Source organism: Portunus trituberculatus, chromosome 39 (assembly GCF_017591435.1).
Source record: "Portunus trituberculatus isolate SZX2019 chromosome 39, ASM1759143v1, whole genome shotgun sequence".
In the NCBI taxonomy this organism is placed as follows: Eukaryota; Metazoa; Arthropoda; class Malacostraca; order Decapoda; family Portunidae; genus Portunus; species Portunus trituberculatus.
In genome coordinates, this window is record NC_059293.1 from 17701295 (window position 1) to 17725169 (window position 23875).

Consider the following 23875-nt stretch of genomic DNA (forward strand, 5'->3'; position numbering starts at 1 on the left):
GAGGAGAGAGAGAGAGAGAGAGAGAGAGAGAGAGAGAGAGAGAGAGAGAGAGAGAGAGAGAGAGAGAGAGAGAGAGAGAGAGAGAGAGAGTTTGTGGATTTCTGTGTTAAAAGAATTAAGGAAAAAATACTAAAAAAGAGAGAAAGAAACACCCATAATGCAATTCCTAAAAAGAAACAAGTAAACTGTCCCTATTTTATTATTTTCTTTTCTCTTTTCTCCATTTCTTTGACTGTCTCCTTATCTACTTTATATCTATCTACCTGTGTGTCTGTCTATCTACCCAATGACTTTCTCACTCCATTCTCACTAAACTTGCACCAAACAGGCTACCAGACAGGGATTCAATTGACTTTCATTAGTAACTTTGGAAAGGAACACAAACGATGAGAGCCAAGATCACACGACGCTATCCTCCAATGAACATTCAGCTACTCAACCCAATCATCTATTCAGACAATCACTTATCCTATCGACCATCTAAGACACAACCAATAAGAGAGAAAAGGAGCAGAAAGTCAACCACAGAGAAGAAATTCAACTCAAACGGCATCCCAGTCACCAGCATTTGTAGACAGCAAGCCGAGTAAGGCACTGGTACACTTGGCAGGTCCTTGCAGCAGCCAGACCCTCCCTCGCCTCATCTCACCTCGCCTCGCACGTGGTTCAGAAATATCACAGCGTCACACCAGCTGGAAGAGCAGCGGGATGGGGTACCACATCAGCCCTCGCCTCACGTTGTAGTTTCTTATGAGCAGCAGAAGAAAGGTTAAAGTTCTAGTTTCCTTGCACTTCAGCCTCGCCACGATTCGATGCTACAGCTGCTCTCTCGTGAAGAACCAGTGTGATATTGAAATCATTGCATTCTGGAGGTCAACCTTTTCAGTACTGGGACGCATATTTTTACCATGAAATTTGAGTATGATTAGATGGTTTTATTTTCATTACGAAGGGTCTATGGAGGTTAGAAGATTTAATCGCTAAAGTCTTCACTATTTCAATCCTTACATATGTTTCTAAAGCTGCATAAAATCACCAAATAATGAGCACAATAGGCATAAAAACGTGTCATAGTACTGAAAAGCTTAAAATATAAAGACAGGTAGAAAAATAGATACACTGGCAGAAAGACAAAAAAGACAAAATGGAAAATAGATAGGTAGACAAACAGACAGGCAGACAAACAAGCAGGAAGACAGACACATATACAGACAGGTAGATAGACAAAGGAAAGTTAACTCCAGACAAACAGATACACAGATAAACACACACACACATACACAAATACACACACACACACACACACACATACACACACACACACACACACACACACACACTGCTGCTCTCGTAGAATATAATATGAACATCCGTGGATCTCGTCACCTAAAAATTCCATTACGCGAAAACATGGAAAGAGTGACGGAATGTGAGAGGATGAGAGAGGCGGGAAGACGAGCTCTTGACACACACCTGACGCCACCTCAGACTCTGGCGTAAGTCTGCTAAGTCTCATAAGAGTCTTCAGAGGTATCACAAGTTCTCTTCTGCCTCTCCCTCCCACAAGCCATGGAGTCACTTAGCCAAAAGATCTTTCCTATCACAAGAAAGTAAAGATTAGATGGTTTTATATGATAACATTTCAGTAGCGTTTTTTTTTATAAAGTAATCTGTTATATTTCATTGATTTTCCCCATCATCCATTCAGAACTCCCTTATATGCTTTGATTATAACTTTTACCTTCAGTATATGCCCAACATCAAAATGGTTGCCGATAAGAGAAAAGGATACAACAGCAGAACCTTCCTATCCAGTCTGAGAGCAGCGACACTTCCCCTAAGCTTTTATGTCACTGCGCATTCATATGAGAGCAGGACGGTGATATAAAGGCTGGGACACGCTCATGTCTGTCGTTCAAGTAACCACCTTTACGCAGGGAATCGATGGCGCTCACACTGAACGCCACGACCCACACGCCTCCCTCTAAAGCGGGTACGGTTTGGGAGGAGACGCAGCCTTCACTGGTTGTGACAAGACCTCTCTGGGGCCGAATGGCGGTCCTTTGCTGCTACTGTTGATGCTAACTAAGAGAGAAAAGGAGTATGACATCACGAACACTGTACAGAAATCTCTAGCACAGTCAGTTATCTATATTTGAAAAGATAGTGTGTGTGTGTGTGTGTGTGTGTGTGTGTGTGTGTGTGTGTGTGTGTGTGTGTGTGTGTGTGTGTGTGTGTGTGTGTGTGTGTGTGTGTGTGTGTGTGTGTGTGTGTGTGTGTGTGTCTGTGTGTGTGTGCGTGTGTGTGTGCGTGCATTACTTCCATCCCGCCTTGGTAGTTAATAAGAGTAAGTTCCACCACATTTGCAAGACTTGGAGCTCTAATCCCCCAAATTAAGACTGCCGGCACAAATTAATAACAGCATTAGAGTAATACAACTAATTAGGAGGTTAAAAATGAAAGTATATATTATGGAGTAAATATACTTTTTTTACAATAATTCCTGGCCGTGTAGTGTATCGGTATTATTTAATGAGCCTACAAACTCTTAATTAGATCATGAAGGGGAAGTTAATATAATAATAAATAAATGTAATCCTTGGTGCTTTCAGAGGAAAAAGACGCATTTTTTTTTTCTCTAAATTTCACTTCCCTTCCTTGTTTCATCAGCCTGTTCATGTACACTGGGCTTACATGTGTGCTAACTTAGGTGCTGATTCAAGTATCACAGATGCTTAAACAGGTAACAATAAAAAAGGTGTTAACAAAGGAAATATCACAAGTTTGTTTTTCTGTCACTTTCTCCCTACTTTTATATACTTTTTTTTAACTGAGGATACATACTTGGCCAACTCAGTACTGGCGTATGAGCTATCTCAGGTAACACACACGCTTACAGAGGAGCTGATAAAGTTCACAGCATACTTAATGAAGGTGCTGAGAAAAAAGTTACTCTATATAGGATGATTGTCAAGTTGTTCTGGAAGAAAATTGTGTGTTTTAAAAGGGAACTCCGTTATTTAGACATTTTGGTGTTTAAGAAGAGAATAAATGTTTTTATAGTTTATTAGATAGAAAAAAAAAGAGTTTTCTTAGTATTTTTGAAAGGAAATAATGTGTTTTAGACATTTTTGAAGAGGATAATGGATGTTTTCATTGTCTTAGAAGGGAGTAACATGCTTTTTAGTACATTAGAGAGAAAATAATGAGCTTTTCTAGTATTTTAGAAAAGAAGTAATGTGTTTTTAGTAGTTTTCAAGGAAAAAATGCGAGTTTTTGTTAGATATTTTGGAAAGGACGTGATCTATGGACTAACATGTCTGCTAACCCGAATATCATCTTAGACAATGCAGGTTCCAACACAGTTACCAGCGCAGGTGCTAACAGAGGCGCTAGAAACGTTCGCAGCACACCAACTTGATCCTCGTGCCGGAAAAATTTACGGGGATTGCCTCAATAAATCCATAACTACCTGTTTCTGATGCAAGGAATATGAAATGGTTTACAGCTTTATGGCAGCGATTCAACGAGTGCTGTAAATTCTGAAACTGCTTTATTTTTCCCTCCACCGGCGTGCGCTCTAAGTGCCGTGATAACATAACAACTTCTTTCCGGTATCGAGCTTTTATATATTCCCTCTCTCTCTCTCTCTCTCTCTCTCTCTCTCTCTCTCTCTCTCTCTCTCTCTCTCTCTCTCTCTCTCTCTCTCTCTCTCTCTCTCTCTCTCTCTCTCTCTCTCTCTCTCTCTCTCTCTCTCTCTCTCTAAAATTAACCAAGTGTTTCTTAATTACAATAATTGTTTGACTGGCACTGTGAACAAAACAGACTCTCTCTCTCTCTCTCTCTCTCTCTCTCTCTCTCTCTCTCTCTCTCTCTCTCTCTCTCTCTCTCTCTCTCTCTCTCTCTCTCTCTCTCTCTCTCTCTCTCTCTCTCTCTCTCTCTCTCTCTCTCTCTAAAATTAACCAAGTGTTTCTTAATTACAATAATTGTTTGACTGGCACTGTGAACAAAACAGACTCTCTCTCTCTCTCTCTCTCTCTCTCTCTCTCTCTCTCTCTCTCTCTCTCTCTCTCTCTCTCTCTCTCTCTCTCTCTCTCTCTCTCTCTCTCTCTCTCTCTCTCTCTCTCTCTCTCTCTCTAAAATTAACCAAGTGTTCCTTAATTACAATAATTGTTTGACTGGCACTGTGAACAAAACAGACTCTCTCTCTCTCTCTCTCTCTCTCTCTCTCTCTCTCTCTCTCTCTCTCTCTCTCTCTCTCTCTCTCTCTCTCTCTCTTTAATAAGTCATTTCACTATATCTCCCTCAATAACACGTACATAACAGCCTCGAACATTTCTACACGTACCCTGATGCTGAGATGTATGAGTTTACGAGCTGGACCACGCACCCTCGACTTCCTCACTTACGGTGCTTTTCCATTCATTTTCTCTTTTTCTTTTTAATTAGATTGGGTTAATCACTGAACTCGATGACCAAATGAGTGGTGTGTACAAGGGTTAAATTCTTTTTTTTTTACAGGTATGAGCATCCATCGTTATTTGAAGCGCAGTAAAACTACTTTGTAAATACGAGAAAAGTTAAGTTTATACCGTAAATTTTCTATTTCTAAGCAGCAATGTTAATTAAGATACTATGGTGAGTCTTGTGCTTGAAAAATGACTGTTGATTATGATGAAAAACTGTCCATGAGTGAAAACAATATGACGCTACCTTTTCTTTCATTTTCTTGCAATTTTCTTACATTTCCCTCAGTCTCAGAGCTTCCAAAAGTTCACACCTGACAGGAGGCCGCTAACGAGACTCCCCGAGCGCCCTTAGTGAAGGAAATAATTCAGCAGGAAGTCGTGAATTCTTGGAAATTAATTACAGGCCAAATTACTCCCATCAACGCATCGAAAATGATAGCGTGTTACGAGGAAAACACTGTGAGGCCAGACTTTTAAAGAGAGAGAGAGAGAGAGAGAGAGAGAGAGAGAGAGAGAGAGAGAGAGAGAGAGAGAGAGAGAGAGAGAGAGAGAGAGAGAGAGAGAGAGAGAGAGAGAGAGAGAGAGAGAGAGAGAGAGAGAGAGAGAGAGAGAGAGAGAGAGAGAGAGAGAGAGAGAGAGAGAGAGAGAGAGAGAGAGAGAGAGAGAGAGAGAATCAATCAGAGACCATGAAAACCAGAATGAAAACGGCGAATATTAACACAAACACATACACAAAACACAAACACACACAAAAAAAAATCCACAAACACAAATAAATAACAAAAATACAAACATAAAAAACACTGATAAAACAAACCACACACAGAAAGAAACACACAATGGATAAATGACACAGAAAATTTAAAAATAGTAAAAAAATAAATACGAATGAAATAAATACGTAGATAAACCTCTGAAAATAGGACAAAAGGGACATAAGAGACAACTTGCAATAGGGTATAAGGAAAGAACGTTGATAATTGAGCTCTCGTTACAGTGAGGAGTGATCGGAGGCAGGAGTGAGGGAGGGAGAGGAGGGAGGGAAGGGGGGATGGAGAGGAGGGAGGGAAGGATAGAGGGAGGGAGGGATAGAGGGATGGAGTGGTGGGAGGGAAGGATAGAGGTAAGGAAGGAGGGAGGGAGGGAGGGGGAGGGTACCGCTGCCTAATTAACAAACTTGCCTGACTGAAGGGGAACACCACTTGAACTGCTGACTGCCAAACTGTTCTCTCTCTCTCTCTCTCTCTCTCTCTCTCTCTCTCTCTCTCTCTCTTCTAGTATGTGTTGTTATTGTTGTTTTGGCTCTTATAACTACTAATTTTATTTTTTTGGTGTTTTTGGTATTGTTTTACTGGTGGTGGTGGTGATGGTAGTGGTGGAGGTAGTAGTAGTAGTAGTAGTAGTAGTAGTAGTAGTAGTAGTAGTAGTAGTAGTAGTAGTAGTAGTAGTAGCAGTAGTATTGGCAACAAAAGTAGCAGTAGTAGTAGTAGTAGTATTGGCAACAAAAGCAGCAGCAGTAGTAGTAGTAGTAGTAGTAGTAGTAGTAGTAGTAGTAGTAGTAGTAGTAGTAGTAGTAGTAGTAGTAGTAGTAGTAGTAGTAGTAGTAGTAGTAGTAGTAGTAGTAGTGGCAACAAAAGTAGCAACAGAGGCATTATATCTATCACCATCACCATCACTATCATCATTTACGTATTTAATATCGATGCGTTCCTTTCAATGGTGTGCCTCTCTCTTTCAGATTGCTGCTCTTTACATTTGGCAGGCGGCTCAATCATTCTGCCCAACCTTCCGCTAAGAATGGCAAAACACCAAGAGGCATATAACTCAATGAAATAGCTTCTCTTAGAGTCAAACATGTTATTATCCCCATACAACTCTTCCTTTACCAATACTCCTCATGATATTCCCACTGCGACACACATAATAGCGATTGACAGTCAGCGCTCCCAATATCCTCACCAATATCTCCTTTTTTCTGGTGAGTAAGGGAAGAATAAGGCATAGGAAATTGATTGAGTCGCAGCGCTGCATTAGTAAGGTCATATGTCACTGGTTAGGGTTACAGGAGCGTGCTACCTTCCCACTGAAAAAATGCCTCACCAAAATCTATGTGTGAGCGAATCAGGTTTACAGGGAGCGTGCGTCATGTAATGTGTCTTTGTGAGAGTATTTCGGTCTTAGTTGGTAATGTTGCTCAATGTTGCTATGTAGTTATTGATAGACTTGTGAAGGGATTACCTGCCTGGCTGGCTAGATGACTGACTGACTGATTGGTTATCTGAATGGTGATTACTTACTGAGTGACTCGTGACTCGCTGTGTGGCCGAGTGACTTGATTACTAAATGACCTGATGTATTGTTTGATTAACTGATTTGATGACTGAAAAATTAAGATAATGACTACTTGGTTGACTGTCTGACTTGCTGACTAACGGAATGGCTTTAAAGTGAAATTGGAAGAGTTAAATAATACTGTTCAAGCAATATTACTAAAACAAAAACAAAATTCAATGTACGAATGACGTTATTTTACCTATTTATCTCTACCAGTTAAATATTTGAGACTGATTTTTCCCTTTTCTCTTCTTGTATAATGATGTCATGATTACTTACAGGATTAACTAAGGAACTTAATCTCTGCGAACATTTCCGTGCCTGGGTCTCTAAGGAAAGGACAATGCACTCCTCCGTCAGTCTGCGTATATGGTGTCTGTGTCCGCGACTTGAGGCAGCAGTGGTGTGATAATCGTAGGCGAGACTGATGGCGTGGGGTTATTGGTGTCTAACCGACCATTAAGCGGCAGCTGCTGTTGATACGCCTCCTTGTAAATTCCTGTTATTGGACGAGTGAGTGGCTTCGTGTCCCCGGCAGACTGAGTGCATAGCCTGGTTGCCTGTCACGAGAGCAACTTCACTGGAGACGTACTCAGTCAAAGAAGCTGTGCAGATTGAAGATTAATTTTCCCAATCAAGTATTTTTCCAGCAGTTTTCTCTTTTCAGCCCTTACTTATCACGTCACGCACTCCTGAGTCTTGTTCCCTATCCTCCTTTCTTCCCTTCTCCTTTCTCCTCTAATTCCTGGATCCTTAGTGTAACGCCTTTTCTTAATTTCTCGCCCTTCACCCTTTCCTACCTCGCTCTTCGCTCTTCCTTACCTCTTCGTCCCTCGCTAGACAATGAAGACATCACGATAACACTTTTTCCCATCTTTCATTCCTCATTTTTACCACACACACACACACACACACACACACACACACACACACACACACACACACGAACAAAGCACACCCATAGCTCATCCAATTCATCTTCTAATTAAACTACACATAATGAGAAACCCCTGAACAGAATTACACTCCCATTCCTTCTCCTCTTTTCCTTTCCCCTTCTCCCTTCACCCTTCTTCCTCTTCCTCTTTTCTCCCTTCGTATACTCTCTTTCTTTTTTTTACTCCAGTTCTTCGTTCTAGAGATTATTTTTATTTGTTTGATTGCTATTATTTTTACTCATTTCTTGTGTTTCTAATTCTCATAGTCCTATTATTCTCTCTCTCTCTCTCTCTCTCTCTCTCTCTCTCTCTCTCTCTCTCCTTCAGTCGTCTACCTATTCTACTCCTCTCCACTCCAATCTCTCTGCCTTACATTCCCCTTTCTTAAAATCCTCTTCACTCTCCCTGAACTCTCACTCATGAATTCCTATATCTTGCTCTCCCTTCTCGACTCTCCCTCTCTCTCTCTCCTCTCTTCTCTTCAATCTCATTAGTATTCTCCTCGGTGCTGTTCGCTTTTCCAAACTCATCTCACTTCCTTCTCTCACTCTCCCTCCTTCTTACTCTCTCTCTCTCTCTCTCTCTCTCTCTCACTTACTCTCTATCTCATCTCATCTTCCTATCCTTCTACAACGGTTCCAGTCTTGCAAATTTTCTATTCCATATTTTGCATTTATTCTTATCGATTTTATTCTTATTTCCTCAAGCAATCTGTCGTTTTACCACATTTTCTTCCATCCACCTTGCAATCTGTTCGTATTTTCCTGCCTCCATTTCTTCCTTCTTTTTCCTTTCTTCCTCTTCCTCTTCCTGCTCCAGCGATATCACCCATTTTTCTTCCGCTCAGGCAGTTCCTCTCAACAACTCACTCATGACATCGGCAAATTTGTTCTCCTTCCTTCAACGGTTTGGTATAACTCTCCTGTCCCTCACCTCTTGTGTTTATCAATGCTCTGTTTCTCTCTCTCTCTCTCTCTCTCTCTCTCTCTCTCGAAAGTGGCTGTTGAGGTTCATGAGAGAGAGAGAGAGAGAGAGAGAGAGAGAGAGAGAGAGAGAGAGAGAGAGAGAGAGAGAGAGAGAGAGAGAGAGAGAGAGAGAGAGAGAGAGAGAGAGAGAGAGAGAGAGAGAGAGAGAGAGAGAGAGAGAGAGAGAGAGAGAGAGAGAGAGAGAGAGAGAGAGAGAGAGAGAGAGAGAGAGAGAGAGAGAGAGAGAGAGAGAGAGAGAGAGAGAAAGCGAGAGAAACAGACAGACAGACAGACAGACAGACAGACATACAGATAGAAATAGAGAAAAATAGAGAGGGAGAAACGGACAAATAGAAAAGCAGAAAAAGAGGAAGACAAACAGAATAAAAAAGAGAACAAGAAAATAAACCTAAACGAAATGCAAGACAAGGAAAAGAAAACGAAAGAAAAAAGAGAGAAAAAAAAGAAAATGGAAAATAGAATCACGACAAAAAAAAAAAAAAAAAAAGAACACACACACACACACACACACATGGAAGGCTAATCCCGGAAAAGGCGACACAGGAAGACTGAAAGAACAGGAAGACCCGCATTAGCAGAAATGTTGAGTATTATCGTACAGGGAACAGCGCCGCCTCTTGGTCCCTGGCGCACGCTGGGCACTGTCAGGGGGAGGCGGTGAGGCAGGGAGGATGGAAGACGGAGGGGGAGGAAGAAAAGGGGTGCAGGATCATGAGAAACGTAATGAGATGGGGATGAGGGCGTGTGAGTCCCCGCACTGTGATTACTCTCAATATAAGTTTACCTTAATTACTCTGGAAGCAGGTTGAGAGAGAGAGAGAGAGAGAGAGAGAGAGAGAGAGAGAGAGAGAGAGAGAGAGAGAGAGAGAGAGAGAGAGAGAGAGAGAGAGAGAGAGAGAGTATTCAGGATTGATTGCATATATACATATTGTCTCTCTCTCTACACTCTCTCTCTCTCTCTCTCTCTCTCTCTCTCTCTCTCTCTCTCTCTCTCTCTCTCTCTCTCTCTCTCTCTCTCTCTCTCTCTCTCTCTCTCTCTCTCTCTCTCTCTCTCACACACACACACACACACACACACACACACACACACACACACACACACACAGGCACAAATACAGAAATACACAAAAGGAGAAAGAATTTAAAAGTGAAGGTGTAAATACATTCTTAGATTCCTTACATTCCTGTGTGTTCCTGACCCTTTCAATAGTTGCGTCATCAGATTCCCATTTACAGCCAAGACAGAGGGAAGAAGAGAGAGAGAGAGAGAGAGAGAGAGAGAGAGAGAGAGAGAGAGAGAGAGAGAGAGAGAGAGAGAGAGAGAGAGAGAGAGAGAGAGAGAGAGAGTGTGTGTGTGTGTGTGTGTGTGTGTGTGTGTGGGTAAAAAAGGAAGTGTCACTAAAGAAAACGGAATAGGTGTCTAACTTTTTCCTCTAATGCTTTTTTGAGGCTTATTGTGTCGGCTGCGACTCTCCCTGTCTTCCTTTTCCCTCCTCCCCTTCATCGCCATCTCCTTCTTCTTCTTCTTCTTCTTCTTTTCTTTCCTTTTCACTTCCTCTCTTTTCCATTTACTTCGTAGTCTTTTGTAAACAGTTTTATTATTCTATCGCATGTTCTTTTTCCTTCTGCGTACTACAATCTCTTTCTTTCGCTTTTTTTTTCCCTTTAGTGAACATGTATTTCTTCCCATGCATTCTCTCTCTCTCTCTCTCTCTCTCTCTCTCTCTCTCTCTCTCTCTCTCTCTCTCTCTCTCTCTCTCTCTCTCTCTCTCTCTTCCCTGCTCTTCTCCCTTCTTCCATTTCAATTTTCATTAACTCTCTCTCTCTCTCTCTCTCTCTCTCTCTCTCTCTCTCTCTCTCTCTCTCTCTCTCTCTCTCTCTCTCTCTCTCTCTCTTTCAAAACAGCAAAACGTTTCATACCACTTTCCTTTCGATACATTTCTCTTCAAACTTTCTTCTTCTCTTCCATTGACTCTTTAATAACTTCCCAATTCCTTCCTCCTACTCCTCCTCCTCTTCTTCCTCCTCCTCTTCTTCCTCCTCTTCTTCCTACTCTTCCTTCTTTTCGTATATCTCCATGAGGTCTCTATCTGCCTATTATTTTTCCACTTGTTTATCTCTCCTTCTCCTCTTTCTCTGGGTTCGTTTCCTCCTCTTCATCTCAAAGCTCTTATTTCATATCAAACATTCCATAACCTTCTATCTCTCGTTTCCACTCGATTCCTCCTCTTAAGACTCTCTTCCCACCTCCTTTCCTCACACTTTTCATGACGTGGACAGTTCATTCGTCTGCAGTGTTTACCAGAACGCTTCCTAACCTCCTCCTCCTCTTCTTCTTCCTCCTTCATCCCCCCGTTCCAATCTCCAGTCAGCATCGAGCCAGAGAAACATAAACTCTTCAGGGATTTTTCCACGTGCAGGGAGATGGGTAGATAGAAGGGAGAGAAAGGGAAGAGGTCGAGTAATAGCAAGGGTGATCATGAAGGAGTCCCGTAAGACACGATACTGCGATGTGAATAGTAAGTGAAACGTGGAAAGGCAGGACCGTAGAGTTGTTTCTGCTGTTGGTACTTTACGACTGAGCTAGAGAGAGAGAGAGAGAGAGAGAGAGAGAGAGAGAGAGAGAGAGAGAGAGAGAGAGAGAGAGAGAGAGAGAGAGAGAGAGAGAGAGAGAGAGAGAGAGAGAGAGAGAGAGAGAGAGAGAGAGAGAGAGAGAGAGAGAGAGAGAGAGAGAGAGCACACCATGGAAACGTTCAAATTCTACTAGTCAAGTTCATGCATGTTGCATACAAACACAAACACACACACACACACACACACACACACACACACACACACACACACACACACACACACACACACACACACACACACACTCACACACACACACACACACACACACACACAGCCGCAATGCGAGAAGGGTAAAAAACAACACACATCACCCGCCAGTCAAGATCGAAGAGGCATAAATACATCCACACAGAGAGCAGGCCCTCGACTTCCTCTCCCCAAGCTTCCCCTCCCCTTCTATTCCCTTCCCTTCCCTCTCCCAGCCTCCAGCATGCAGCAGGACACAGAAAACGAAACTACGATGATAATGTTCCCCCAGAATAGCACCAAAGACAGGGGCGTGACGCACTGTGGCGACAATAGTAGTGACATTGCATCGTCCCTTCCCTGGCGCCGCTGGGGATCATGGGAAGTTCAAAGTGCTGTCGCCAGATGTCACTAGGCGGAGTTTAGCTGAGGTTCGTTTGTATAGTGATTGCCTTAATGGTCCTGGCTGTGCCTCTCCAGCGTCCCAAAATGCTGAATAAGTGACGGTAGTATAATTGCTTCCTTCATAATGCAAAGGAAGCCATTACCAACTCCGGTGCATGCGTGGTGTTTGTGAAAATGAGAGAGAGAGAGAGAGAGAGAGAGAGAGAGAGAGAGAGAGAGAGAGAGAGAGAGAGAGAGAGAGAGAGAGAGAGAGAGAGAGAGAGAGAGAGAGAGAGAGAGAGAGAGAGAGAGAGAGAGAGAGAGAGAGAGAGAGAGAGAGAGAGAGAGAGAGAGAGAGAGAGAGAGAGAGAGAAGAGAGAGAGAGAGAGAGAGAGAGAGAGAGAGAGAGAGAGAGAGAGAGAGAGAGAGAGAGAGAGAGAGAGAGAGAGAGAGAGAGAGAGAGAGAGAGAGAGAGAGAGAGAGAGAGAGAGAGAGAGAGAGAGAGAGAGAGAGAGAGAGAGAGAGAGAGAGAGAGAGAGAGAGAGAGAGAGAGAGTACAATAGTTTCTTTGTTTAGTGTTCAGAGTCTCCCCTCTTCTCTGCAACTTACTCGTTCTTCACTGACTTCTTTCCTTTCCTCTTTCATCCATCACTGACTCATCTACAAACCAATAAATTCACAAACTAACAAATTAACAAAGCAATTACCTCTCTCTCTCTCTCTCTCTCTCTCTCTCTCTCTCTCTCTCTCTCTCTCTCTCTCTCTCTCTCTCTCTCTCTCTCTCTCTCTCTCTCTCTCTCTCTCTCTCTCTCTCTCTTTCTCTGTAAATAATGCACCGTCTTTCTGCTTGTTTCTTTCCTTCTTCTCTCCCACTTACAGTTTCTCCTCTTCTTCCCTTCTCCCCTATTCATATCTTCTTTTCCATCTTAATGACCTTTTCTTTTTCTTTTCTCCCTCCTTCCCTTCCTTATTTTTCCTTCCCTCGTTCATTACTCAGAATAGGAATAACAAACTTGGTAATTTTCTTCTCTGAGTGTTTCCGTTTCTGCCTCATTATTTAGTCTACCTTTCTTTGCCTTTTGTGTGTGTGTGTGTGTGTGTGTGTGTGTGTGTGTGTGTGTGTGTGTGTGTGTGTGTGTGTGTGTGTAGGTTTTCACTCGTTCCCTTTTGGTCTTCTTCTGTACCTAGATAAAAGTTAGAAGCCACGTATAATCTGGCTAAGTGTGACGGTTCATAAATAACGTGCCTTTGATAACTACCATCGTGTGGGAAGCGAAGGTACCTGCAAGTGAAAGCGTAGACAAAATTCTATAGAGGTGGTGGTGGTGGTGGCGATGGTTGTGGTTATGGTGGTGGAGGTGGCGGTGGTGGTGGAGGTGATGGTGGTGGTGGTGCTGAGAGGATATTGTAGTCGTAATGCTTTAGATGTAACCCCAACAATGAATATACCTAAGGTGTATTTATTCTATCTCCAGCGAGGTTGAATATTTGTATACTTTCGTTTACGTTGGGTGATAGCGATGATTAAATTCTTGGTTTCTTTCTTGATTCTTAAGAGAAAATCGGTGTCTAATTAGTGTTGTATTATCTTAGGCGTAGGTGATGTCACTTGAATAATACAGCTTAACAGAACATAATATATTAAAAAAATTGTAGAATATGTGTGAGACTACAAAAAAAAAAAAAAAAAACAATAAAACGTGCTGTGTCAATTGTAAAAATCAAACAACCAAACTAAACTTAACATAATATAACTAAAAATAGCAAATCACAAAACGACCATAAATAACACATAACAAACACAATAAAATCAACAATCATATTAACCCTAAAACAACAGCACTCTAACACAACCCAAACCTAAGGTAACAGCACAACGCAACATAAACCAGACCACTTAACCATGCCTAACAACTCAGCACACACACTGTCCATTCAGAAAAAACACAAGTAGGTTTTCTTCACCTCTAAAGTACAGAACCTTGGTATCATTTAGCGCTAGAAAGAGCACGTGGACACTTGAATTGCTTAGATATCAGCAGCACGACCTACGCACCTTGCAGACAACTAAACTAAACTGGCAGCCTTGAACCATCTCACACAGACCTTCGTGTGTAGTGAGGCGTGAGAAGTAGAAGGTTAGTAGTGAGTCTCAAATTGCGAGAGGTGATAGCGGTCCAAGAGTATCATTTCCATAGTTCAGTATGTTGGCAGAGTGGTGTGTGTGTGTGTGTGTGTGTGTGTGTGTGTGTGTGTGTGTGTGTGTGTGTGTGTGTGTGTGTGTGTGTGTGTGTGTGTGTGTATTTGTGTGTTTTGGCAAGTTTGCAAGCTTCAACGAATGCGCTTAAATCATGATTAGAAAACTTTCTGAGTGTCTCTCTTCCCTCTCTCAAATTTCTCTCTCTCTCTCTCTCTCTCTCTCTCTCTCTCTCTCTCTCTCTCTCTCTCTCTCTCTCTCTCTCTCTCTCTCTCTCTCTCTCTCTCTCTCTCTCTCTCTCTCTCTCTCTCTCTCTCTCTCTCTCTCTCTCTCTCTCTGTGTGTCTCTCTGTGTGTGTGTGTGTGTGTGTGTGTGTGTGTGTGTGTGTGTGTGTGTGTGTGTGTGTGTGTGTGTGTGTTTAATCGCATAAAAAAAACTCACAAAGGGAATGAATATAGGCCACACACATTATAATTCTCCCGCTTTTACACCCATGTAATAAAATCTAATTTCCTAGCTTTGAATATCCTAACCTAACAATTTTTTTTCCTGTGCCTAGACGTCAACAAAAGCTTAATTAAAGGCACCTGTGAAACAAGCCCTGCTCTCGGGGAATCCAGGCGAGCGTTAGGAACGACACACAATATACCTTTATTAACTGGCTGGAAGTGCATCTATTAATCTTCTTTTTCCAGTGCAGCAGATGTGTGTCACTGGGCCATACACGGAGCTGAAGAGGGAGTGTGTTAGAGTGTGTTAGAGTGTGTTAGAAAGTGGATAAAAGGAGATTTCCTGGGTATATCTCTCTGTAGGGTAATGGTGCCTGATACACATTAGCATTGGATAATTCTTTTTTTTATTTATACCATGTGGGTTTTTCACGGGAATTTATGGGCTAAAGGGAATACTTTTTGAGGTACCTCCTATCTCAAAGCCCACCCGCTAGGAAACCGTTGCCCCGAGTGAGGAAGCCCAACCTACAATCGGACCGTGGACAGGATTCGAACCCATGCGCTTTTCGTGAGTGATTAGGGTTTTCATTTGTCACTAAGGAAGGTTTTTTTTTTTTTACGAAGGTTGAATGGTAGAATGGTTTTGGTCGTTTTTAATTGGGTTTTGGTTCTGTATTCCTAACAGTGTCCTGCCTTCACCATTATTACAGCTTCATCTTTCCCTGTGAGTAGGTACCTGGTGCGTCAGCTTAATTGGGGTGGCAGGTCTCTCTCTCTCTCTCTCTCTCTCTCTCTCTCTCTCTCTCTCTCTCTCTCTCTCTCTCTCTCTCTCTCTCTCTCTCTCTCTCTCCCCCCCACACACACACACACACACACACACACACACACACACATCACACACACGTACACTTCTCTCCTCTTAAGGTTTCAATGCCGCAGAAGCTCGAACACTTACATTTCATAAAAATAATCTTTCCACTTCACCACAGTCAATGGACGCTCAACTTCGTGATACTGCTGCCCTCCCTGCCTGTATCCCTCCCCTCATCTATCATTCCCTCCCGCCTTCCCTCCCTCTTTGCCTCTCTCCTTCCCTCCCTCTCTCCCTCCTGTCTCCACCGTAACCCTGCTCCTTTCTCCACAAGATGCCTCCTTCCTTTTTCTATACCACAATACACTTTACTCCTTTCCATTTATTCCATTAAAGGGTTCATTCCTTTTAGTCCACCCATCAGGAGCGGAGGCCTTTTCAATGGGGGACCGTTTTAACGCCACCCTCAACGAACGAGGCGAGAATGGCGTCCCTTACAAACCCCGTCGTCACCAGCCAATAGGCGCGGCAGCCTCTACTTCCCATTAATCCACAACGAGAAATGCAAGCAGTCTCGGGACCCATTGCTCGCAGTGCAGCGAGCCTCGTGACGCTTTCTGTTGGACCTGCTCCAGCCAGGTCGCCTTTAGGGAATGAAGATTCGAACCCGCCACACCAGAACACCGCCTAGGCTTTTGTTCCTCTAAGAGCTCAGAAATATCGAGAGACACGCCATGCCCCGCCATTAACACCTGCTGGTGGAGACACAACGCTTGCACTGCGGCGCGCCTGCCTCACTACAGCACGCGTCTTCCTTACCTCACCATGACACGTGCCCTCGTGCACTTCGTTGCCACAGTAATATTCATTTAATTTCAGTTTCAACGACAAATCTAAGAATAAATACATCAAAATAATAATAATGTACATATATAGTACATAACATTTACCAATTTCTCCAATTATGAGGCTTTAACATTTATCAATACACTTCAGATTCACCAGTCACCATTTTTCATCATAACTGACGCGTCATTACAACTGACACACACAACTTACGGCGCTCCGTCAAGCTTAAGGTCCTGAACACCAGCGACGCTTTCCCACCAATCAGATACATACATTACTTCCATTCCATCCATCATACACACGGCTTGGTAGTGGATGCCCCGTGGTTCTAATTTCTCTCTTTCTCTTCTTTCTCTCCATTGTCTCCTTCCATACAGCCAGATTGCTGCGAGGCTGTTAAATCAATATATCATTCAGGCTTCCCTATGTGGCTTTCCTAATCCATTCCTCAGAGTCACTCACAGATTTGGTGATTTTTCATTCATCTCCACTTTCTATGTGCTTACAATCTCTCGCAACACAGTGCCTAATATTTATTTTTTTTTAATTCCCTCGCTTCTCACCTTTCCCAATGTTATTTATTTTCAGTGCATTGCCCTTCTTCTCGCAGCATCATCTTTTGTTACTACATATAAAACATTCTCATTTAATCCTCTTAACGCACTCCTACGATAAAATTCACAAAAGCTTCCCGCCTTTTGTTTCTTTTCCTCGTTCACGAACCTACGAACCGTGAATGTACGAACCAACGTGTTGTGTTAACGAGTACTGGTTACCACGAGGGTGTGCTGCCAGACGTCTATAAATCGCACCTCCATGGCCAGAACTAGAACACCTGTGACACTGTGAACAACTCAATGAAAAACATCAACAACGTGATTATCGCTGCATGTTTTATAAAGGGTTAAACTGACTTGGTAACGACAATGGCGGAAAAAAACTATATGGATACTCTGCAGTGGACAAGTGGTGGCCATCGTGAGTGTGGAGAAGGTAATGTGGAGTTCTACTGTTCTGGTGCTCTGGTGGCGAGAAGACCAGTCGTGTACCAACATTTTTATTCCCAAGAGTAAAGAGAAACAGCCAAACATACCGCCAGATGTACAAACAAACAGACACGAGCAAACAGAGAGAACATTTAGCGAGGAGTTCAAAAAGAGGAGGAGGAGGGCGAGGGAGTGTGAAGGCGGCGCAAGGAACGTTCGCACCACAGTATACATTGTCGGCAAAATACTACACGAGCCAGGTGGGCGAGCGGAAGGTGGCACAGGCAGTAACAGGTAGTGACAAAGGTGGCCTGCGTGCCGGAAGGGGAAGGGGAAGAAGGCCGCATACAACTCACTGAGAAGAATAGGCCCAGGTTATTAATGCTTTCCATCACCACAAGGGGGACACATGAGGGAGGGGTGGCGGTGGTGGTAGTGGTGGTGGTGGTGGTTGAGGCAAGTGAGAGGTGAGGTGACGAAGTATTACTTGATAATATAAAGAGTAACCTACGTATATGATTAATAGATTTCACGTTTTTTATCTATATATAGTAAATCTTATGAAACTATTGATGGTATAATGAAAACACCTAAAAAGACGCCAACAGATCACTAAAACTTATCAACGTAATCAAGATAAAGTGCATTAATATCCCATGCACTCGTAACCTTGAAAAACCTTAATAGCCTTTAATAAAATCTGTAAAAAATAAGCGAGATATGGCGCAGACACGTTTCAGAAAATTGTAACCTTAAGAATCCTAATAACTTCCGCCAGAACCAATAAAAGCAATCGAGAAAAAACGCAGAGACATTTCAGAACGTCGTCCAAAGAATGTAGCTGAATAGTGATCAATTTAGTGTACGTATATTGGGGAAATCTCCTTCTGAAGCAACACATATCAGTCTTGCCTTCTTAACATGCAACACTGTAATTCACCAGCACTCAGCATTCCCTAAGCCACAGCATCCTTAGTGGCGCCAACGTGGACTCTAAGGAAAGAAGCGTTTGGTGGTCAAGAAAGGAGAAATAAGAGATATCACGTGACACTTGTCCTGGAGAGAAATTGCTTCCTAACGTCAAGACTTCATGGTAAAAAAAGCCAAGGATTCAAGTTATCGTGAAGTTATTTGCAGTAAGTTGGCAACACAGAGCTATGGATTCAACATGTTATTCCCTCCTCAAGAAAAGAAAAAGAAAGGAAAAATAAAAAAAACTTCATTCCCTCAGTACCTTCCAAGAAAACTAAATTAAAGTGAACAAGAAAAGAACGAAAAAAGCAAAATAAACATGACTGAAAATTCCCCCTCCATACTTTTCTTCCTGTTTTGTGTAAATAAGGAGTAAAAAAAATGTGGAAGGTTTAGTTTTTTCACCTTTTTTTTTTTTTTTTTTTAGTTCTCAGTGCTCGCCTCTTTTCTGTTGCTCTTTTATGACACGGAAGGACAGAAAGGAAATTGGAGGTTTTGTTTATCTACACGAAATAGAAATAAATGATAACAGTAATGATAGCAGCAGCAGCAGCAGCAGCAGCAGCAGTAGTAGTAGTAGTAGTAGTAGTAGTAGTAGTAGTAGTAGTAGTAGTAGTAGTAGTAGTAGTAGTAGCAGCAGCAGGTGCAGCAGTAGCAGTGGTAGCAGTGGCAGCAGTGGTGGCAGTGGTGGTGGTGGTGGTGGTGTTGTGGTGGTGGTGGTGGTGGTAGTGGTGGTGGTGGTGGTGGTGGTGGTGGTGCAGTGGTGGTAGTGGTAGTAGTAGTGGTGGTGGTGGTGGTGGTTGTGGTGGTGGTGTGGTGGTGGTGGTAGTAGTGGTGGTGGTGGTGGTGGTGGTGGTAGTGGCAGCAGTGCAGCAGCAGATTAGCAGTAGTAGTGGTAGTGGTAGTGGTTGTGGTTGTGTTGTGTTGTGGTAGTGTGGTAGTGTAGTAGCAGCAGCAGCAGCAGTGGCAGTGGCAGCAGCAGCAGTGGCAGTAGTAGTAGTAGCAGCAGCAGCAGTAGTAGAAGTACTAGTAGTAGTAGTAGTAGAAGTAGAAGTAGTAGTAGCAGTAGCAGTAGTAGTAGTATAGTAATACAAATAACAACAACTATTTACTATTACCTCTACAACAAGCACTAGTACCACCACCACCACCACCACCACCACCACCACCACCACTACAACCAAAACACAAAGGAACAAAAACCGCAATGGCTTTTCTGGACCTACGAGCAAGTAAGAGAAGGGACCCATTTCGGACACTAAATTTGCAGAACAGACGAACCGCTGCGAGGCGTGGCCATGGCAGCCGAAAACTATTGAATGTGGCGAGGGGACGGCGAGGGGAAGGCGAGGGGAATAGGAGGGTGAAGAGGGGAAGTGAGGGGAGCTCGAGTAGAGTGGGGGGGAGGAGGAAGGGGAAATGGAGGAGTTTCTTGCTGCCGAAAATTCTTGCCTGTACGTAGTTGCTTTCACACACACACACACACACACACACACACACACAGAGAGAGAGAGAGAGAGAGAGAGAGAGAGAGAGAGAGAGAGAGAGAGAGAGAGAGAGAGAGAGAGAGAGAGAGAGAGAGAGAGAGAGAGAGAGGACGTTATCGCTAAGCCCACACAAAAATCACATGACGTACGTACAAGGAAGCCTCCTCATTACATCCTCCCACCTGCTGAATCGCTACCATAAACAGAATCAACGCGACTCACTGTGAAATTTAACGCACCGTCCTCTCGCACGACAACCATCTGCTTCCGCGCCGCTTTTCACCTCGCACACATTGAAGAAGATTTAATTAACCGCGTCATTAGGATTACGAAGCATTACATATCCCTGGAAACGCTTCTCTAAATCACTTAAAAACTCTTCGATTTGGCTCCAGTAATGGCGACACCACCACCACCACCGCCGCCACCACCACCACCACCAGCAGAGTCGTTTGACATTTTAGGTGGTTGAATGAACAAAGATGATGGCTGCTTGTGTGTGTGTGTGTGTGTGTGTGTGTGTGTGTGTGTGTGTGTGTGTGGTGGAGGGTGGAAGTAGCTGTCACACTGAACAGACTAGGCGGCACACAGGCGATGAATAAGCCCTGTGGTTCTATATATGTCGCACGAGGGGAACAGAGGCTCTCCAGTGCGGCAGCCATGGACAGCTATCGACCACCACGGGAGGGGACGAGCACAGACGGTAACAAACTAAATGAAGCGGAATTATAAAGATTGTCATGCCTCAAAAGCAATTATGATAACAAAACGAGAAAAAATTTTGAAGGATTAAAAAGTATTAAAACAATATTAAAGATTACAGCAGGATAAAAAATACCACAAAAACGTATCGGAAAACATGCTTAAAAAATAAATAAACATTGAAAAGATAAAATCCATAAAAAAGTGCTGAAAAAAAGTATTAAATTAGGAAAAAAACTGAAAAGGAAAAAAAAAAAAATAATAAAAGTATAACAAACAACAAAAGCAGAGATAACAAAGGCTAACAGACGATAACCAACTTCAAATGACAACAAACGGTCCGAGTGTAGGTTGGGCTTCCTCACTTGGGGCAACGGTTTCCTAGCGGGTGCGCTCTGAGATAGGAGGTACCCGAAAAGTACCTCCTTTAAACCATAAATTCCCGTGAAAAGCCCACATGGTTTAAATAACAAAAAAAAAAAAAGAACAACGAAGAATTTATCCCAACTCATCTTTAGTGCCAATCTTTAATTCTGCAGCTAATCACCCATAATTCATAGCAAAGAAACGATGTCTTCCTAAGCTGCTTTTGCTAATCAGTGATAAAAGACAGGGAAGTGAAGATTTAACCCTGAAAATCTCGTACTTATCAGCCATGTATCTAGAAAGAGAGAACAAAAAAAAATATATATATATAGATAGATAAAAGTAATGCGTCTTCTGTAAGTGATGGAGAAAGACTGGAGGAAACTATTAAGGTCATGATGAAATATACCACCCATGCAACTATCTTCTATTCATTTTTTTTTTATCTATCTCCGTCTAATTCTATGTATCTATGCAATCCCAGACGGGGAGACACAGAAAAGTCACTTACACACACATCACTCACACTCCCAACCCAATCTGCCACCAGTGGAAAGAAAGTCTAGTGTAGCGGCTCATCGTACTAGACCTTCGGAAAAAAAAAAACTTTAACCATATCACATCGTAAAAACAGCGACAACGACAACTCTTCTACATATGATGTCTAAATACATTTACCTAAGGGTCTAAAAGAATCTAATCCACTTAACATATGAAACCAGGGAATCTAGGGCACGGAGGAGGCGGCGGAGAGGAGGGACGGGTAAACAAACGCATGAAAAAGGAACCAAGTGAAAGATAGTATTCTGTACAATAACACGAGGGACATGGATAGGGTTATACATCTAGTGAGGAGTGCTATCTGATGGACCTGTACCGCTGCGGAGCCAAAGGACGAGGGCGAGTGGACGAGGAGAACGCGGGGCTAGATAGAGATAAGAGATTCATAAATATGGTGAGGCGGGACAGAAGGACAACAAGCGATGGACTAGGGAACAGAAAATGGGTTACACTTTTATGGTGAGGCGGGACAGAAGCACAACAAGCGATGGACTAAGGAACAGAAAATGGGTTACACTTTTATTCCGACGGAGACTAGCATATGCTGATGAAAGAGAAAGGGAAGAGAAGGGAGGAAGGAAGGACTATACGAGAAGCCAATGTCCTTCGTTACTCTAGTGTTGAAAAAGTACTCTTGCTATTTACAGGGAGGGAAGAAATGAATGGGAGAAAAAAGTGTAATGTATTTCGAAACTTAAATGTTAGAAAAATACTTTGCTACTCGAGAGGAGGGAGAAGGAAAGGTTAAAAGAATGTAGAAATGCACGAATAATCAATGTTTTTCTTCGGAATAGAAGAATGGGAGAAGGAAGTGAACTGTATTTTGCTACTCAAACATTAGAAAAATACTTTGTTACTCCAGAGGAAGGAAGGAAAAGAGAAACTCAAGAAAAATCAACGTCCTTCGCTACTAATATACTGAATGTTCCTTATTTTCTACAGTTCCAGTCGTGAGTGTGACGGGGTTGCGGGGCGGGGTGGCGGCTCTCCCCTGCGATGTGTCACGACCACCAGACGACTCTATCTCTCTCGTCCTATGGTTCCGCGATCCCCTCACCACGCCCATATACAGGTGAGTCCCTACCTGGTCTACCTATCCCCCCCCACGGCAAGACAGGTGAGTTCAGTGTTAACCTATTTGTGTGAGCGAGTTGGTTTGATGGTGTTGATTTCTCTGTCACTTTGTCTCTCTCTCTCTCTCTCTCTCTCTCTCTCTCTCTCTCTCTCTCTCTCTCTCTCTCTCTCTCTCTCTCTCTCTGTCTCTCTCTTCTCATTGGCGGTGGTGCCATAATGAGCAACGCCATGAAGTTGAAATAATTATAATGATGTGTTTTTGTATATTATCCAGACAACAGAATTATGAAGAACAGAGAAGAGTAGACTCACACACACACACACACACACACACACACACACACACACACACACACACACACACACACACACACACACACACACACACACACACACACACACACACACACTGGAATGCACGGCCAAATACCCAAGTTAATCTCCTCCTGACCTAACTTAACCTAACCTAACCAAACTTTACCTAACTTAACTTCACCTGACCTAAGCTAACCTGGCCAAACAATGTCGGTACCCTCTCTACATTTCCTCCTGTCTTAGTATTGCGATTTCCCTCCAATAGTGAATATCTGCGTTTTCTTTATTTTACCCGGCGGAAACTATCACAAATGGTCAATAGTCGCGTTTTTTTCGTTTGCCTCTTGACGCTGCTAGGGGAAAGAGAGTCCTTGGGTATGGAGAACTCGAAGAACCAAGAGCCACTCAGCGCCCCTAGCAGCGTGGAGGAGATGGAGACCGGCGTGCTTGCTGCGAGAGAGGGAGACTTCTTCGATACAGTGAGGAGCGTGGGTGATCAGCAACGGGTCGCCACCGGAGAAATGGAGGTGATGGAGACTCTGGACGATTTCTTGGGAGATACCGTGGCTGTGCAGGGCAACGAACGCTCTCTCTCCATGGCCAACCTCGCTAAAACTTCCACAGTCGTCCAGGGTTCTGAATTCCTCGTGAACAGAACAATGGTAGGCACGGTGCAGCTGACCACAGGAGCACGGGACCCACTAAAGGCCGGCCAGAGTAACATGGATCAAGTGATGATGCAAAACGTAATGGCAAGCAAGACTAAAGACTCCGGCCTCTTGGTAAGCGAGACCAACGTGGGGGGATTGAGTCTCGATGTAGGGTATGAGGGAAATGAGAATAACGGAGGCTGTTCTACGGTTGAATGCAGGAGGAATCGTTCATGCGCGGCCAACAGATGCAAACCGTGTCAGGACGAATGGGAAAACTCGAGAGCAAACCAGGAAAACTGTCCGGAAAAGGAAGTAAAGTGCTATCCAGGTCGGCCCGGACGACGTGACATGGAAAGCGACAATGAATCGGGAAGCAACTGGGCGTGTGACGAGTGTAGCGGCAAGACAAGTGATGCTAAAAATTACTTGACGAGTGATGCGAATGAAAGGAAAGGCTGCAACTGTGGTACAAACAGATAGGCAGTGGTGTGCGTAAGTGTGGTATGCAAATGTGCCTTC

The 23875-nt window shown here is 43.2% G+C and overlaps 1 protein-coding gene across 2 annotated transcripts in view; it reads left to right on the forward strand.

Annotated features, from left to right (window-relative positions):
• Positions 1-23875, forward strand: part of LOC123515690 (nephrin-like) — a 124585-nt gene that overhangs the window by 9070 nt on the left and 91640 nt on the right. For both annotated transcript variants that reach the window (XM_045274515.1, XM_045274516.1), the window contains exon 3: positions 22257-22386. In XM_045274515.1, the coding sequence (XP_045130450.1) occupies positions 22257-22386 (130 nt within the window). The remainder of the gene's footprint in view (positions 1-22256; positions 22387-23875) is intronic.